Source organism: Melozone crissalis, unplaced genomic scaffold, assembly GCF_028551555.1.
Source record: "Melozone crissalis strain CALT ecotype California unplaced genomic scaffold, PUWL_Pcris_2 ptg000107l_1, whole genome shotgun sequence".
NCBI classification, from domain to species: Eukaryota; Metazoa; Chordata; class Aves; order Passeriformes; family Passerellidae; genus Melozone; species Melozone crissalis.
The window spans coordinates 5915021-5931785 of NW_026535884.1; the positions used below are offsets into that span (position 1 = coordinate 5915021).

The following is a 16765-nucleotide window of genomic DNA, read 5'->3' on the forward strand; positions in this document are numbered from 1 at the left end:
AAAATAGAAAATAATATCAATTTTTAAGTAAATGTAAAAATAAATTTAAAAATAAAATAAAATATGATTAAAATAGAATAGAAAAAAATAAAATATAGCATTAAAATAGAATTAAATAGAAAAATAAAATAAAATAAAATAAAATAAAATAAAATAAAATAAAATAAAATCCATGCCAGGGTCAGCTCCAGGTTGCTCTGTGACTCACCTGCTCCTTCCTGCCAGGAGCCAGCACAGCCTCTGGAATTCCCATTGGAATTTGTCATCCTGGGAACTGCAGAACACAGGAGGGAAAGCCTGGGAACCGCTCCCTGCTGGGGCAGCGGGAATTCCGGGAATGCTGCAGGGACAAAGAGCTGGGAATTGTTTATCTGGGGCCAGGAGCAGAACAAGGCTGGGAACCATTCCCTGGTTCCAGCCTGGAGTGGGGATTCCCGGCCTCGGATTGCTGGGAATGCTGCAGGGACAGAGCTGGAGCCCAGGGAATTCTCCTCTGGAGCCAGGAGGAGAAGAGGCTGGGAGCCATTCCCTGATGGAGCTGTGTGCGTGGGGCTGGAATTCCCGGAAAGCTGGGAATTGTTTATCTGGAGCTGGGAGGAGAAATTTTGGGAACCATTCCCCGTTCCCATTCCTGGAGCGGGAATTCCCGGCCTCGGATTTCCGGGCACGCTGCAGGGACAGAGCCGGGAATTCTTTAACTGGAGCTGGGAGGAGAACAAGGCTGGGAGCCGTTCCCTGATGGAGCTGAGCGCCTGGAATTCCCGGGAACGCTGCAGGGACAGAGCTGGGAATTGTCTCGGGAAAAGGTGCCACGAGGGAGGAGGAGAGCTCAGAGTGTTTTCCCTGGATATTTCCCGTGTGTTTTCCCTGGATATTTCCCGTGTGTTTTCCCTGGACATTTCCCGTGTCTTTTCCCTGGATATTTCCTGTGTGGTCTCCCTGGATATTTCCCGTGTGTTTTCCCTGGATATTTCCTGTGTGGTCTCCCTGGATATTTCCCGTGTCTTTTCCCTGGATATTTCCCGTGTCTTTTCCCTGGATATTTCCTGTGTGGTCTCCCTGGATTCCAGGAGCCGCGGAGCGCGGATGCAGGAACTGCTGGAAAATGAGAAATAAATCAGAAATAAATTAGAAATATTAACTATAGAATTAGTACAAAATATTTATGATACTGTTGTTTATTGACAGGACGTATCGATGATGCTTTAACTCCTCCTAACTCCGGCGTCTCCCGCTTTTCCCAGCAGGTGCTGGGAGCCCTCTCACTGTCCCGTGCCTGTCCCGTGCCTGTCCCGGCGCGGTGCCGCGGCCCTGAGTCACTTCCCTCGGCCGGGAATGGCCCGGGAATGGCTCGGGAATGACTCTGGGACGGGGAATGTGCCCGCGGTGCCCCCAGGGCCCTCCCGCTGCTCCTCTCCCGCTTTTCCTGCCCCGACCGAACCTCCGGCCCTCTGCCGGCAGAATTCCTCATTGTCCAGCCTGGATCCAGGGGATCCTCACGGCAAAAGGATTCCCCGTTCCTGCTTTTCCAGCCTGGATCCAGGAGATCCCACTTCCAGGGATTCTTTCCCCCCTTTATTCAGGGAAATAAGTCGGAAAATCCTCCATGGATTTTTTATTTTTATATTTATAATTTTTTTAGATTTAATTTTGGAGCTTCAGGGGTGATTCCCCATCTCCTTTTCTCCCTCCTTCCCTTTTATTTTAAAAAAGAATATTTACAAAGCCATGGAAATGAAGCAATATTACCTCGTTAGCTGTAATTGGGATAATTATCATATTTTATGAATATTCATGGCATTTTTCACCTCCTACCTTTACAAATATTTGCATTTTGAGGCAGTCTTGATTTAAAATAAAGAAAAATCCAATAAAACCAATCCATGTTTTGTGTATAATTTGCAACTTCCAGTACTAAAAAAGTTTAGGGAAGACATCCAAAACCTCCAGGAATGTTTTCCATGATAATTTAAGCAGAAAAACAGATTTTCCTCAAAATAAAGGTGAGGACCTCATTGTCCAAATGAGGCCTCTGAGGTTTTTTATTTATGTTTTGTCAGAAAAAAAAACCCTGAGGGAATTCAGGAGCTGGCTTGGAAATGCCAAATTTAAATGGATTTGTGCTCCAAGGAATGAGGAAAATTCTGGGATTGCGGAAGGAGCTGCTCCTCATCCGCATGCAAAATAACAAGGGGTTAAAAGGGGAAATAAACCACATGAAAGGAGATTTGTAGAGGAAATAAACCACATTAAAAGGAGATTTTTAGGGCAAATAAATCACATGAAAGGAGATTCGTAGGGGGAAATAAATCACAGAAGAAGGGGATTTGTAGGGGGAAATAAGCCACAGAAGAAGGAGATTTTTAGGGGAAATGAACCACAGAAGAAGGAGATTTTTAGGGAGAATAAACCATACGGTTTCCTTTATGGAATTGTGGAATGGTTTGGGTGGGATCCTGAATCCCATCCAGTCCCACCCCTTTCCCTGGGCAGGGACACCTCCCCCTGTCCCAGGTTGCTCCAGGCTGGGCTCGGGCACTGCCAGGGATGGGGCAGCCACATCCGGCACAGCTGTTTTTCCCGATTTTCCCGTTTTTCCCGAATTCCCGGGGTTTTGGGGCGCGCAGGCCTCGACCCCGCCGCCTCCTCCCTCCCGCCGCGTCAGCGTTGCCAGGCAACTCCTAAAATGGCGGCGCGCGCGCGGGGCACGCCGGGAGTTGTAGTGCGGATACCCTACCGCCCCCGCGCCCCGCCGGCAGCGCGGGACTCGCTTTCCTAGCAGGCACCGCGGCGCCGCGGGAAAAAGCTGAGAGAGCGTATTTACCTGCGGGGAGTGGGGTACAGGTGGGGCGCGCCGCGGGTGCTGTTGGGATTTGTAGTTTTTGGCGGAGCGGCCGCTAGGCGAAGCGGCGAGGCGGGCGTGGCCGCGGGACTACAGCTCCCAGGGTGGCGCGGGGCGCAGCGGGCTGGGCGCCGGTGGAGGGCGGGGGGTACGAACGGGAACCTCGGCGGTGGCGGGGGGATGCTCGGGGGAGCCCGCAGGTGAGGAGGAGGAGGAGGAGGAGGAGGAGGAGGAAGCGGGAGGGAGAACGGGCGGCGAGTGCCGGGGCGAGCGGCGAGCCCTGGGTGGGGCTCCATTGTTCGCGGTGGGCAGCGGTTCCTCATGGAGTCACCGAGTTCTGCAGGGAGATCGACACCAGCGGGGTCGGAAGGGTTTGGCTTTGGGATTAAAAAGCTTTAGGATTAAAAGGCTTTGGGATTAAAAGTCGCCCCTTGTTCCTGCTCCTTGTCCAGCGCTTTTGGGGCCAGCTGCGTTTGGAAAGGAATTCTCTACTTATCTCCCCCCGAAACTTTTATTTCCTAATAATTTAACTCGGTTGAAGAGGATTTTTTGCCGGTCTGAGCTTGTTGGGGTGATGGGTGTTTGGTGATATTATTTTGGTGTGTTTTGCCTGGCTGAGCTTCCCCCAAATGCTCATCCCAATAATAGGGGTTTTGGTGCACCGTTTAGGGATGAAAAACCCCAAATTTGCCATAGAAACATTGGGATTGCTGAGCCTGGAGAGGGGAAGCTTGGGGGCGACCTCGCTATGACCTTCCCGAGCTGCAGGAAGGGGAATGTTACAGGGGATGGAGTGACAGGACAAAGGGGGATTAATTCCAAGCTGCAAGGAGTGGGTTTAGGTTGGGTTTTGGGCAGAATTCCCTCGCTGTGAGGCTGCTGGGACCCTGGCACTGGTTATCCCAAGGATATCCCATCCCTGGGATGCCCCAAGCCAGGCTGGACAGGCTTGGAGCCACCGGGGGCACAGCAAGGTGACACTGAAAGCCCTTTAAATCCCTCCCAGCCCGTTCCCTTATCCCATTCCTAAAACACTTTTCCCTGTGGAGTTTTCACTTCTCCTTCCCAAAACCACTTTTCTCTGTGGAATATTCACTTTTCCCTGTGGAATATGAATTTCTTCTTCCCAAACCACTTCTCCCTGTGGAATATTTGCTTTTTCCCTGTGGAATATTCATCTCTCCTCCTGATTTTTCGTGCTGCAGCGAGTGCTGTAAGAGCAGGAGGTGTCCCGGCAGTGAATATGAATGAATGTTTGCTCAAGGCAGGCGTGGAGCAGCTTTTGCAGCAAGGCCTGGCTTAAGGTGGCTCTGATTAAACCCGGCTTTTAATTGCCGAGCGCTGTTACAAAACCGCAGCCGTGGAAAGGGCAGGACTGAGCTCGGCCCCGAGCTGGAAAAACGAGTCCTGCTGCAGCTGGGATTGATGAAAGATCGTTTTGTGAAACCTCTGCAGGTCCCTGGTGCGATGAGCAGCACGGCAGCAGCCCCGGGGCTCTGCTGGCAGCTGGGCAAGGTGCGCGGGGCTCCCGGGAGCCTGCAGGTGAGTGGCACTTGCAGCTCTTAACCCTTCCATTGCCTTCTGGTTTATCATTTCAGTGTTTGTAACCCTTCCATTGCCTTCTGGTTTATCATTTCAGTGTTTATAGCCCTTCCATTCCCTTCTGGTTTATCATTTCAGTGTTTGTAGCCCTTCCATGCTTCTCTGGTTTATCATTTCAGTGTTTAAAACCCTTCCGTTCTTCTCTCAGTTTTATAATTTCATCTTTTAAAACCCTTCTGTTCTTCTCTGGTTTATCATTTCAGTGTTTAAAACCCTTCCGTTCTTCTCTCAGTTTTATAATTTCATCTTTTAAAACCCTTCCGTTCTTCTCTCAGTTTTATCATTTCATTGGGATTTTACCATGGCCAACTTTTCTCCTCAGTTTTTTAATTTCAACTTTTAAAACTCTTCCATTCTTCCCTCAATTTTATAATTTCAATGTCTAAAACCCTTTTATTTTTCTCCTCAGTTTTATCATTTCAGTGTTTAAAACCTGCTTTTCCAACCCTAGTTCCTCTCTCAGCTTTATAATTACAACTTTTCTCATCAGTCTTATAATTTCAACTTTTAAAACCTCTCTGATTCTGCTCTATTTTATCATTTCAGCCTTTCCAACCCTTGATTCTTCTCTCAGCTTTATAATTTCAATGTTTAAAACCCTTTAATTCTTCTCTCAGTTTTATAGTTTCAGCTTTTCTCCTCAGTTTTACCATTTCAGCTTTTCCAGCTGAACCTCTCTGCTCGTGCTCCAGCTTTATTATCCCTTCAGAATCAAGCAGCTTTTGGGTGTGATGTGGTTTCAACCCCAGGGAATTGTGAAACCACCTGGATTTCAGGCACACTTTCTCTGCACTTCCATCCTTTCCCAGCTGCTGAATAATTCCCAAGCTCCAGCAAGAAAAACGCTGATAATGCAGCAGAAAAAGTGGAAACTGTGGAGATAACGCAAACATTTTGCTGGCAGGAGTGGGAGGGAAGCCCTCGGTGTTCCTGAGTTGTTTGTGTTGCTTTTGAGGCACAGCAAGAGGCAGAATTCCCTGTGGGATTCACTCCCATGGATCCGAGCTGGCAGAGGTTTGGGATTTGTTCCAGGCCTGACACCCGGGCTGTGAAATCCGTGTTGGAATCCTGAAATCTGCCTGCCCCAAACTGAGCTGGCAGGGAAATCCTGAGCGAAAAAGATCTTCTAATTCAGGCAGAGGCTTCATATTTATATTTATATATATATATAATTTATTTTTTTCCAAATCCACATAGAAAATGCTGCCAAACATGGAACAGGTTTTTGGGCAAATTTATTTTGCAGTGGGTGTTTGATCCTGAGGAAATTTGTCAGTTTTGGGATGGCTTGGAAGGAAATAAGTAGGAATAAAGTCATTTTTAAGATTAAGTGAAAATCAAGTTAAAAATACCAAATATGTTAAGTGTTTAGAAGCTCTGAAGCAGATTTTGAGCTCGGCTTTCCTTCCAAACTGGTTCAATAAAAAAGCCCAGCAGCTCCAGATCCATCGAATGTTTCCAGATTCTCTCTGGCCGATGGAAATAAAAATTACTGGCTGATGGAAATAAAAATGATCGATCAGAGGCTGGGATGGCTGCGGGGCTGGGTCAGAATCCTCGGTGTCCCGATGTGTTCCAGGGATGGGAATCCCGGCAGGACTGAGCTGAGGGAGCTGCGGCCTTCAGCTCCAGGACCCAGCGCTTCCCAGTGGCTTTTCCACCCAAACTTCCCCTTTGTTATGACCTGTTCCTCACGGCTGTTCTTCTAGGTAAGAGCAATCGATTTTTAAATAATAATTTCGTTTTAGTATGGTTTTTAAAATCAATAATCCTTCGTCAACTGTATTTTCTTACTCTTTGAATAAGCAGGTATTGACAAAAATCTAAATAATAATTTAATTTTATTATGGTTTTGTAATCAATAATCCTTTTTCATCTGTGTTTTCTTATTCTTTGAATATTCAGATATTGACAAAAATCTAAATAGTTTAATTTTATTATATTTTATAATAAATAATCCTTTTTTCATCTGTGTTTCCTTACTCTTCCCACCCCCTTTTTTTCTCCTCTTTTTTCCCTAAACTTCTTTAAAGGGAAGCAGACTTCCAGTGTCATTAATAAATAATTTGAATTTTTTCCCAAATTTTCTCCAGATCTGTGTTTTCCCTGGGAATGGAGGTGCCCTTCGTGCTGCTCCTGACCAGGCTCATGGCAGAAGTTGCAGGAAAATCCACGGAAAACTCAGTGGGTGCTCCAGGAATTTGATTTAATTTTTGTTATTATTAATTTTTTTTATTTTATTTTTTATCCCAAATTTTCTATATTTTTATTTAGAAACTAAAAATCAAATGGATTTAGAAAAAAAAATAAAATTGATTTCTAACAGCAAAATAAAATAGATTTTTAAAAATAAAATTTATATCTAAAATAAAAATAAAATGGATTTAGAAAAATAAAATTGATTCATAAAATAAAAATAAAATTAAAAATAAACCAAGTTTTCTCCTTCTTGCTGGAAAAAAAAAAAATCCAGTGGGTTTTAGGTGTATTATCCCTTAATTTCTGTGGAGATTTTAAATTTAGTTTTTATATTTATTATCATTTCCTCGGTGGAAAAGTGGGAATTCCTTGGGAATTTCTCTCCTCAGGTGCCAGACCCAGAATGTTGCGTGGAAATGTTGGATTCCAACAGCTCCTGCCCAGTCACCCAGCAGTGCAGCCCAGGTAGGAATTATTTGGGATCAGTCCGAGGAATTTGGGTTGGAAAAGCCCTCAAAGGTCATTTATGCCATGGGCAGAGACCCAGCTGGCCTTGGGAACTGCAGGGAACAAAAATTCCCAGATTTTCTGCACTTTAATACCGAAATCCAGCAGCTGGGGAGTGCTAATTCATTCATTAATTAAGTAATATTATTTCCTCATAATTCCTCCTCCTTTTTCCCTTTGGGAAATTTTTGGTTTTCCTGGGATAAAAACGGAGTAACAATTAGGAATAAAATTTGAGGACAAAACCTCTTTATTGTGGGCAAAGGGGAATCAGGTGCTGTTTGTAACCCCCAAAAAAGGGAATTTCTGCTTTTTTCCCCTCTAAACCCTGGGAATTGCCCGAAGATTGGGAATTTTGTTGGTTTATCCATTTTCCATGGTTTTTGGCAGGATGCTACAGGAGGTGGAATGAGGACGGGAGCAGCAGCTGCATCAAGTGCAGGAACGAGACCCTGCCCAGCCCCTCTGGGCACAACCTCAGCGAGTGCAGGAACTGTGAGTTTTTCACCCATTTTTGTCAAATGTATTTAATTACATTCATTGGAATTAATTGGAATATTTTTTCGAAATCAGTTGGTATCAGTGACTGCAAAAACTCCACCAAAAGGCAGCAAAAAAATGGAGATTTTTATTCCGCATCCTGGAATTAATTTGAATTTAATGTAATTAATTTTTGGTGTAAATTTTCTGGTTTTTTCCCCAGCTGGGAGCAGAGGGATGAACTCCCACGTGAACATGAGCTCTCCTTTCATCCAGAATTTTGGTGAGAACCTGGAATTTTGGGAGGATTTGGGGTCCGAAAGAAGGGATTTGATGAGTTAAATCTGTTAAAATTAGCTTTAAAAGGGATTTGAGGAGTTTAAAAGGGAATTTAATGAGTCTAAAAGCAATTGAATTTGTTAAAATTATTTTAAAAAGTGATTTATTGAGTTTAAAAAGGGATTTAATGAATTAAAAGGGATTAAATTTGTTAAAATGAGTTTCTAAAGGGATTTTATGAGTTAAAAGTGTTTGAATTTGTTAAAATTAGTTTTAAAAGTGATTTAATGTCAAAACTGATTTAATTGATTAAAATTTGTTCAAACTGATTGAATCCCTGGCAGCTGCCATTGAAACGGAAACTCAATTTCAGGCACTGGGATGATCCAACAGCACCTAAAAATCAGAATTTGCTCTTTATTTGGATTTAATCCTTTGATAAAAAGAGATTTTTGGTTAAAACCAGATTTTCTCTCTTTTTTGATCATTTTTTCATTTCCAGGGGGCCCCGAAGTCGCCGCCTCTCTGATTCTGGGGACGTTTTTCCTCAGTTTATTCCTGATCCTTTCTGTGGCTTCTTTCTTCTACCTCAAACGAGCCAACAAACTCCCAAAGATTTTCTACAGAAGGAACAAAGGTAAAAAATCCCTTTAATTGTCCATTAATTAATGAATTTCGCTCTGTTAATTGACCGAAATGGAGATTTTTCCTTGAAAATTCCCCATTCTGTGGAGAAAATCCCCATTTTGTGCCAATAAATTCTCCAGTCTTGAGAGTCCTATACCAAATAAATTCTCCAAATGGGATTTTTGAATATTTTGGTTGGATTTTGAGGCAAAATTCCTTTTTTTAACATGAAATTATTCCCTTCATGGCTGTATTTTTGGAAAATGAACAATTCCAGCCTCCACATTAATTAAAATAATGTTAATTAATCTTTTTTTTCCTTCTTTTTTAGCATCTGTTCTCCAGCCCAGTGAAACAGTGAGTGAATTCTGCTTTTATAAGAACATTAAACAAATGATAATTTCCATTTTAATTAACTAAATTGGGACTTTATTAAGCAACTCCTTAATTGATGAATGAGGCTGAAATAAAATTAAAGATATTTTGGCGTTCTTTGAATCCAAACTGGGACAAAAATGGAAAAACAGAGTTATTTTTCCAAGAAAAAACTCTGTACACAGTGAAAATTATAGTAATCCTAAAAAATTCCTATATTTTTTTAAAGAAGAACTGTTAAAATTTGGGGTTTTTTGACATTGTCCTTCTGTTCCACAGGCATCCATGATCTCTCCTCCAGCTTCTTCAGGTGAGGAAGTTTCCCCTGGAATGTGCTAAAAATAAAGGGAAAATCCCAAAAATTCCCAGGATAAGGAACAGAAATCAGTGGGATTTGATTTTTCTAATGGGATTTGTTGCTTTAATTCATGCAGGGCAAAATATTGATGGGATTTCTGGTGGGAAATCCATTTTTGGGGTTCTGGTTGGGTTTTGTGGGGTTGGGATTGGGTTTTGTGGGTTTTGGTTGGGTTTTGGGACTGGGTTTTGTGGGTTTGGGGTTGGGTTTTGTGGGTCCAGCTTTGGGTTGGGAGTTGAGTTTTGTGGGCTTAGTTTGGGGAGTGGGTTTTGGGGATTTAGGCTTGGTTTTGTGGTTGGGTTTTGTGGGATTAAAAACCACAAAACACAACACCAACCCCAAACCCTCCCACAACTCAATCCCCACATCCCACCCCCTCCTCCCTTTGGGATTTCCCTCCCCAATCCCATTCCCAGGGGTGTTTTTGTGCTGTTTTGTCCCGGCAGTGCGGAAGCTGCGCTCAAACCCAACCCAGCACCCAACCCCATACCCAAATCACAACCCCAAAACCCAGCCCAGACCCCAAACCCCACTGCACTTCAATCCCCACATCCCACCCCTCTCCTCCTTTGGGAATTCCCTGTGGGACCCCATTCCCAGGGGTGTTTTTGGGCCGTTTTGTCCCGGCAGTGCGGAAGCCGCGCTAAAACGCAAACCTACAAAACCCAACCCCAAACTCAAATCCCAAACCAGAACCCAGCCCCAAACCCCACTGCACTTCAATCCCCACATCCCACCCCTCTCTCCCTTTGGGAATTCCCTGTGGGACCCCATTCCCAGGGGTGTTTTTGGGCCGTTTTGTCCCGGCAGTGCGGAAGCCGCGCTACGTCCGCCGCGAGCGCGCCCCGGTCCCGCCCGGCGCCGCCGACAGCCGGGTCAGCAACGTGTGAGCCCGAGCCCGGAGCGTCCCCAGGCCACCCCTGGGAGCTGCTGATCCCAAGGAGCCCCAGAGGGTTTGTGCTGAATCCCTGGGAGCTGCTGGTCCCAAGGAGCCCCAGAGGGTTTGTGCTGAATCCCTGGGAGCTGCTGGTCCCAAGGAGCCCCAGAGGGTTTGTGCTGAATCCCTGGGAGCTGCTGGTCCCAAGGAGCCCCAGAGGGTTTGTGCTGAATCCCTGGGAGCTGCTGGTCCCAAGGAGCCCCAGAGGGTTTGTGCCAGATCCCACAGGAACCCCAAAGGGTTTGTGCCAGATCTCACCCCCAGCTCACGGCAGTGCCGGCCCGGGGACATTTGGGGGCTTTGGAGGGTCCTGGTGCTGCTCCGGGGTTCCTGTCCTAGGATGGGGGAGTTCCTGAAGGATTTGGCGGATTTTTGGTGTTTGGGGAGAATTCCTGAGGGATCTGGGGACTTGTGGACAGAATCCTTCAGGAATTTGGTGACTTCCCTTGGGATGTGACCCCAGAACTGGAGCTGGGATTTGGGATGTGGATCCATTCCGGGCTGGACACTTGGCAAAGGGATCCTCTCAAGTGCCACTGCTTTAACCTGGGACAGCAATTAATTATGCTAATTAATTATGCTAACTAACCATGCTAATTAATTATGACAATAATTAAGATGCAGAATCCTTCGGAAGCAAATCCCAGATCCCACTGGGAGCTCTCCTGGTGCTCAATCCAGGCCTGATCCCAAATCTTGGGATTTTTTGAGGAATTTTTCCAGCTCAGTCCTTGGATTAAATGTTCTCCAAGGGATAACCCATTCCTGGAATTGGGAATTCCTGCTTTTGGGGCACTCAGGGATTTTTGGGATGAGCCACAGGGATTGGGACAACTCCTGCCAGTGGAAAAATGGGATTTTGGTGTGGGAAATCCCTGGAATTTGAGCTCCAGAGGCATTCCCCAATTCCAGGCAGCCTCAGCTTCTCCCATGGATCTCATTCCTGCCTGAGGAATTTTGGGAAGCTCAACGAGCTGGAAAAGGATTTTTTTTCCTGGCTGGGACTCCCTCCTGCAGCTTTTCCATGCAGGCCTGAGGGTCCTAAATCTGTCCTAAATCCATGGGAAAGTCCTAAATCCATCCTAAATCCATGGAGAAGTCCTAAATCCGTCCTAAATCCATAGAATTTCACTGTCACCCCCTGGAATTCCAACTATTTTCCTCCTGGCTGGGCTGGTTCTGGGATCCATCCCAAACCCATCCCAAATCTATCCCAAATATCTGGAATTTCTCTGTCAGCCCTGAATTCCAACTCTTTTCCTCCTGGTTCCGGGATCCATCCCAAACCCATCCCAAATCCCTGGAATTTCTCTGTCAGCCCTGGACTCCAGCTCTGAGCATTCCCACAGAAATCCTTTGGCTCCTCAGCATTCCCTGCCAGGGATGGGAATGGGAACTTTGCTTCTCCCCTTTTTTCCCAAAATTTTTAATGGGAAAATGAGACCAGAACTCTTGGATCTGCCTCCCACCTGGAGAATCCACATTTCCCTGGGGTTCCAACCTTACAAGAGGACAATTTGGGATGGGAAGAAATCCATTTATCCCATGGAATAATCCCATTTTTTCTGGAAATTTTGGGGCAGATGGATTTGCTTTTATCTCCTTAAAAAACAATGAGGTTTTGGTGGAATTTTTATGGATAAAACCCAAACAATGGAGAGGCTCCTGTGCCAAAAAATTCCAAATTTTTCCTCTTTATTATGAGAAATAAAATTCTTTTCCTCCTGGCCAAGGAATTCCAGTTGAAATTCCCTTTTTTTGGGGTATTTGGGAAATTCCAACTTGGAATTTTGATAATTTCCATTTTTTTGTGCTGCTGAGATTTTTTTCCCTTCCCAAGTAGGAAGGTTTTATCCTGGAATTCAGAATTCCTGAGGATTTTCCAAATTCCTGAGGATTTTCTGGATTCCAAAGGGGGAAAAAAAAGGAGGAACTATGCAAATAATTCCAAGGAATTGCAACTCTGGAGCTGGGAATTCCTGTGTGTTAATTCCTGTCCTGCCTAATTGCTGAATTTTAATTTATTGAAGGATCAGCTCCTTTTTCTGTCTCTTCTCGTGTGGGATTTGCTTTAATTGTTGTCTAATAATGGGAGTTGTGACATTAAAAGTGGGGTTTGTGTAAACATCTAAAAATCTAATTCTGTGTGTGATTAAAATCAAGTTTTTCTCAGTGATTTTTACCCAAAATCCTGAAATTTTTACCCAGAAAATGTTGAAATCCCCAAATTTTTACTCATTTTTGGGGTGTGGTTCAGCTTTGTCATTGCTGTGAACTCCTGGTTGAGTTTGTGGGGTTTAGGTTTGGGTTTTGGGGTTGGGTTTTGTGGGTTTAGGTTTGGTTTTATGGGTTTAGTTTGGGTTTGGGGTTGAGCTTTGGGTTTAAGTTTGGGTTTTGTGGGTTTAATTTTGGGGTTTGGGGTTTGATTTTTTGAGTTTAGGTTTGGTTGGGGGTTGAATTTTGTGGGGTTTGGGTTTTGTAGGTTTAGGTTTGGGTTTGTGCTTGAGTTTGGTGGGTTTAGATTTGGATTTGAGGTTAAGGTTTGGGTTTCATTTGGGGCTTTGTGGTTCAATTTTGTGTGTTTAGTTTGGTTTTATGGGTTTAGTTTTGGGTTTGGGGTTGAGCTTTGTGGGGTTAGTTTTGGGTTTCAGCTTTGGTTCTGTGGGTTTAATTTTGAGTTTTCTGGGTTTCTCCTTCCTTTCCACCATCAAATTCCTTTTCCAAAGTGCTGCTTTGGATTGAAAACAATAAAATTGTGCTTTAAAACTCGGTTTTAACCCCCCGATATTTCCTGCATTTGTACCTTTGTAAACAGTGCCAAAATAAAGAGATTTAAACTTTTATTTTTTGGCTTTTCAGCTTTTTTGGGAGTCGATTAGAAAATCAAACAGGGGAAAAATGTTGGGAAAATGAATTTCCAAGCCTGTGCTGGCCCTCAGGGAGAGCTGAGCAGGGAAATCTCCTTAAATCCCAAAATTCCAGGAGCTGCAATTCCAGAGGCTGTGGAACTGGGAGAGCTTTAATTAGGAGTGAGCAATTAGCACGGGCTTAATTAAGATGTTTACATCGAGCAGGTAAAGCTGGGCTTTAATTCCCTTTTTCCCTCCCAATTCCCCACTGGGATTGGATTCAGGGTTTTGGGGTTGGGATTGGGGAAATTCGCACTGCAATTCCCAACTCCCCTTCCCAGGGATGTCATTCCCACTGTTGATTTTTGGCTGATTTCTTTGAATTCCATGGATTTCCTTTGAATTCAATGGATTTCTTTTGGATTTCCTTTGAATTTCATGGATTTCTATTGACTGTCCTTTAATTTCACAGATTTCCTTTCATTCCATGTATTTTTTAAAATTTTATTTCGTGGATTTCTTGTTAATTCCATCAATTTCTTTTCATTCCATCCCTGGACATCCCTGGAGCTGTGGCCACTGGGGGGAGTAGAAGGCAAAGAGAGTCCAGAGGAGTTGAACTGGGAGCTCAGTTTTCCAGTAATTCCCAGGAACAGGTGAATCCTCCTGAATCCCTGGGAAAAAACAGGTCACTAATTGCCTCTGGCTCAGCAATCCCAGGATTTTGCCTCTGGCTCAGCAATCCCAGGATTTTGGCCCAGGGCGTGGAGCTTTTCCCGCGCTTTTCCCGGGAATCCTGTGGATCTGCTCATCCCTGGAAAAAACCAGTTCGTTAATTGTGGCTGCCAGGCCGGGCTTTAATGAGCCGAGCCCAAGCTCTGCTATCTTATCTGGGCCTGATAAGCACCAAACGTTCCCGGGCGTTGCCAGAAATCCAATAAAAAATATTCAATTTTATGGGTCCTGATGAAAAGCTGCGCTCTGCTGGGGCTGTTTGCTCGGCCAGGACAAATCCAGCTCCAAAAAAATTCCTGGCAGAAGAAAAAAGTTTCCCCAAGGCTTAGAAAAACCTTTAAAAATATCTTTCATTTATCACAAAACTCTGAGTAAATGTTAAGAGCAGTGATAATTTGTATTTTGAGGGAATAATTCCCTTTTTCTCGGAATATCCTGATTATTATTTCTGTTATTAATAAATTCTTTATTACTCCATTATCAATATTTCATTTTTCTCTGAAATATCCTATTATTATTAAATTTTATTTATTATCCCATTATTATTATTATTACATTTTATTTATTTTTATTCCTTATTTATTAGTAGTATTCTTCCCTTTTTCTCTGGAATATCCTGATGATGATGATGATTATTATTATTACTACTATTATTATTGAATTTTATTTATTATTAATCCTTATTTATCATTATTATTCTTCCCTTTTTCTCTGGAATATTCTTACTTTTTCTCTATTTCCAGTTCACTATTGAGGATGGACACTTCCAATTTGGTGAATTCCACATTCACCATGGCGAGTATATAAAATAAAAATAACAAAACAGTAAAACTGACAGGAAAACAAGGAATTTTTGCTGCTTCCTCACCATGTCCAAGGCTTTTTTCCAGCTGTTTTTCCTGCTCCAACGACCCAGAGGCAATTAAAAAAGTCGGTTTTAATGAAGCTTTAATTGTGCAGGTGCTCAGCAGCTCCCAGAGTGGAAAAGGGCAGGTGCTGAGAGGGGAAAAAAAAGGGCTAAATTTGACTTTAACAAGGACAAACACCATAAAAACACCGGGATATTTGTGGTGGGGCTCAGCTGGCACTGCCAGCAAAAAAAAAAAAGGAGTTTTTCTACTGGGATTTGGGGTAGGAATAAACAAAATAAATCAATTTCTTATCTGGGAGGGAGCCTGAGAGTAAAAAACGGGGATGGGGTGCAAATGCTTCAAGTTTGGGATAGGATATTTTGATTTTTGGGGGGGATTTACTGTGGGTTTCTCACCACGGAGGAAAACATGCCTTAGAAATCCAATTTTTCATGGAATTCCTCACAGAATCCTGGAAAATCCCCACAAAAATCACCCAGTTCCATTTTCCTGCTGTGCTTTGTTCCAGGTCCTTCCTCAATTTCCTGTTGCCATGCGGGAAAATACTGGAAAAATTCATTTTACACTGAGTTATTTCCACCTCTGTTGGTTTAAAAGTTGTTTTTTTGAGGTGTCTGGGTGCAGTTTTGGGCCAATCCAAATTTTTTGGCTTCTTTTTGACTTCCTCAGGGAGCTGAGGGGATTTGGGCCTTTTTCCTTGGCCTGGAATTTTTAAAATTTCCTTTGTGCTTTAAAGTGAATTCTCCCAGTTTGTGAGGGGAATGTGCCTGAATTTCAAACCTCAGAGAGGTAAAAATATTAAAAATAACAGTAAATTGGTGTTTTTTCCAATTTCAATGGTCGTATTTGTTAATTAGTTTTGTTTCAGCCCTTCTGAGGGAATTTGGGCCATTTCCTTGGCCTGGAGTTTTTAAAATTTCCTTTGTGTTTTATTCTCCCCATTTGTGAGGGGAATGTGCCTGAATTTCAACCCTCAAAGAGGTAAAAAGTACAAAAATAACAATAAATTCTTGTTTTTACCAATTTCAGTGATCATAATTGTTTAATTAGTTTTGTTTCAGCGCTTCTGAGGCAATTTGGCTTTTTTCCTTTGTGTTTTAAGGTGAATTCTCCCAGTTTATGTGGGGAATGGGCCTTAATTTCAACCCTCAAAGAGATAAAATAGTGGAAATAGCAATAAATTGTAGTTTTTAACAATTTCAGTGATCAGAATTGTTGATTAGCTTCATTTCAGCACCTCTGAGGCAATTTTGGCCCTTTTTCTTGGCCTTGAGTTTTTAGAACTTCCTTTTTGTTTTAAGGTGAGTTCTCCCAGTTTTTGAGGGGAATATGTCTGAATTTCAACCCTCAGAGAGCTAAAAATAACAGTAAGTTGTTGTTTTTACCAAATTTCAATTATCACATTTATAAATGAGTTTTGTCTCAGCCCTTCTGAGGAGATTTGGGCGTTTTCCTTGGCCTGATTTTTTTCTATTTCCTTTGTGTTTTAAGGTGATTTCTCCCAGTTTGTGAGGGGAACGTGTCTGAATTTCAACCCTCAAAAAGGTAAAAAGAATAAAAATAACAATAAATCGGTGTTTTTACCAATTTCAGTATCACAACTGTGAATTACTTTTGCTTCAGCACCTCTGAGGGGATTGCGCTGCTTCAGCCACAGGCCAGGAAAATGATTTATATTTTAAAACAAAGCAGAAAACAAACGGAGCTCAGAGGATTAAAGTGCCTGAAGATCCTCTCTCCCAGCTCTGTTATCTCCTCATTTTTCCAGGAAAATTATTCCAATCCTTTCCCCTCATCCCTTCCACCCCTGGAAGCTGGGAAACGATGGGAAAAAAAGGAGAATTTCCCCCATTTCCCCGCTCAATAAAAAATCCTCTCCCATGAAATAAATAACAAACCCAACCAAGCAGAGCCTTGGAGCATTTTCCTTGCCGGGAGCCGAAGTTAAAAATTATTCAAAGTAAAAATTCCTGGCCTGTGAAGCAGAGGCTCCGACTGTACCAGGCAAAGATTTCCACCAGCGTTCCCTGGAGATAACAGAGCAGGAAGAAATCCCAAATTCCATCGGCAGCTCCCATTCCCACCTCGTTTTCCCTCCTTTTT

The 16765-nt window shown here is 43.4% G+C and overlaps 1 protein-coding gene across 1 annotated transcript; it reads left to right on the forward strand.

Moving 5' to 3' along the window:
• The first annotated feature begins 6026 nt into the window (after positions 1-6026).
• CUNH1orf159 (chromosome unknown C1orf159 homolog) lies at positions 6027-10470 on the forward strand. Its single transcript, XM_054292169.1, has 10 exons — positions 6027-6153; positions 6538-6628; positions 7033-7108; positions 7541-7645; positions 7854-7913; positions 8412-8546; positions 8868-8893; positions 9191-9221; positions 10080-10250; positions 10426-10470. Exons 2-9 carry the CDS (start codon positions 6557-6559, stop codon positions 10157-10159), a joined length of 585 nt encoding a protein of 194 aa, XP_054148144.1. The 5' UTR covers positions 6027-6153; positions 6538-6556; the 3' UTR covers positions 10160-10250; positions 10426-10470.
• Positions 10471-16765: the final 6295 nt, after the last annotated feature.

Coding starts and splice junctions, on each gene's coding strand:
- CUNH1orf159 (XM_054292169.1), top strand. CDS start 6,557: ATGGAGGTGCCCTTCGTGCTGCTCCTGACCAGGCTCATGGCAGAAGTT. Junction 7,914..8,411: donor TCCTTTCATCCAGAATTTTG/GTGAGAACCTGG, acceptor TTTCATTTCCAG/GGGGCCCCGAAGTCGCCGCC. Junction 8,894..9,190: donor TTCTCCAGCCCAGTGAAACA/GTGAGTGAATTC, acceptor TCTGTTCCACAG/GCATCCATGATCTCTCCTCC.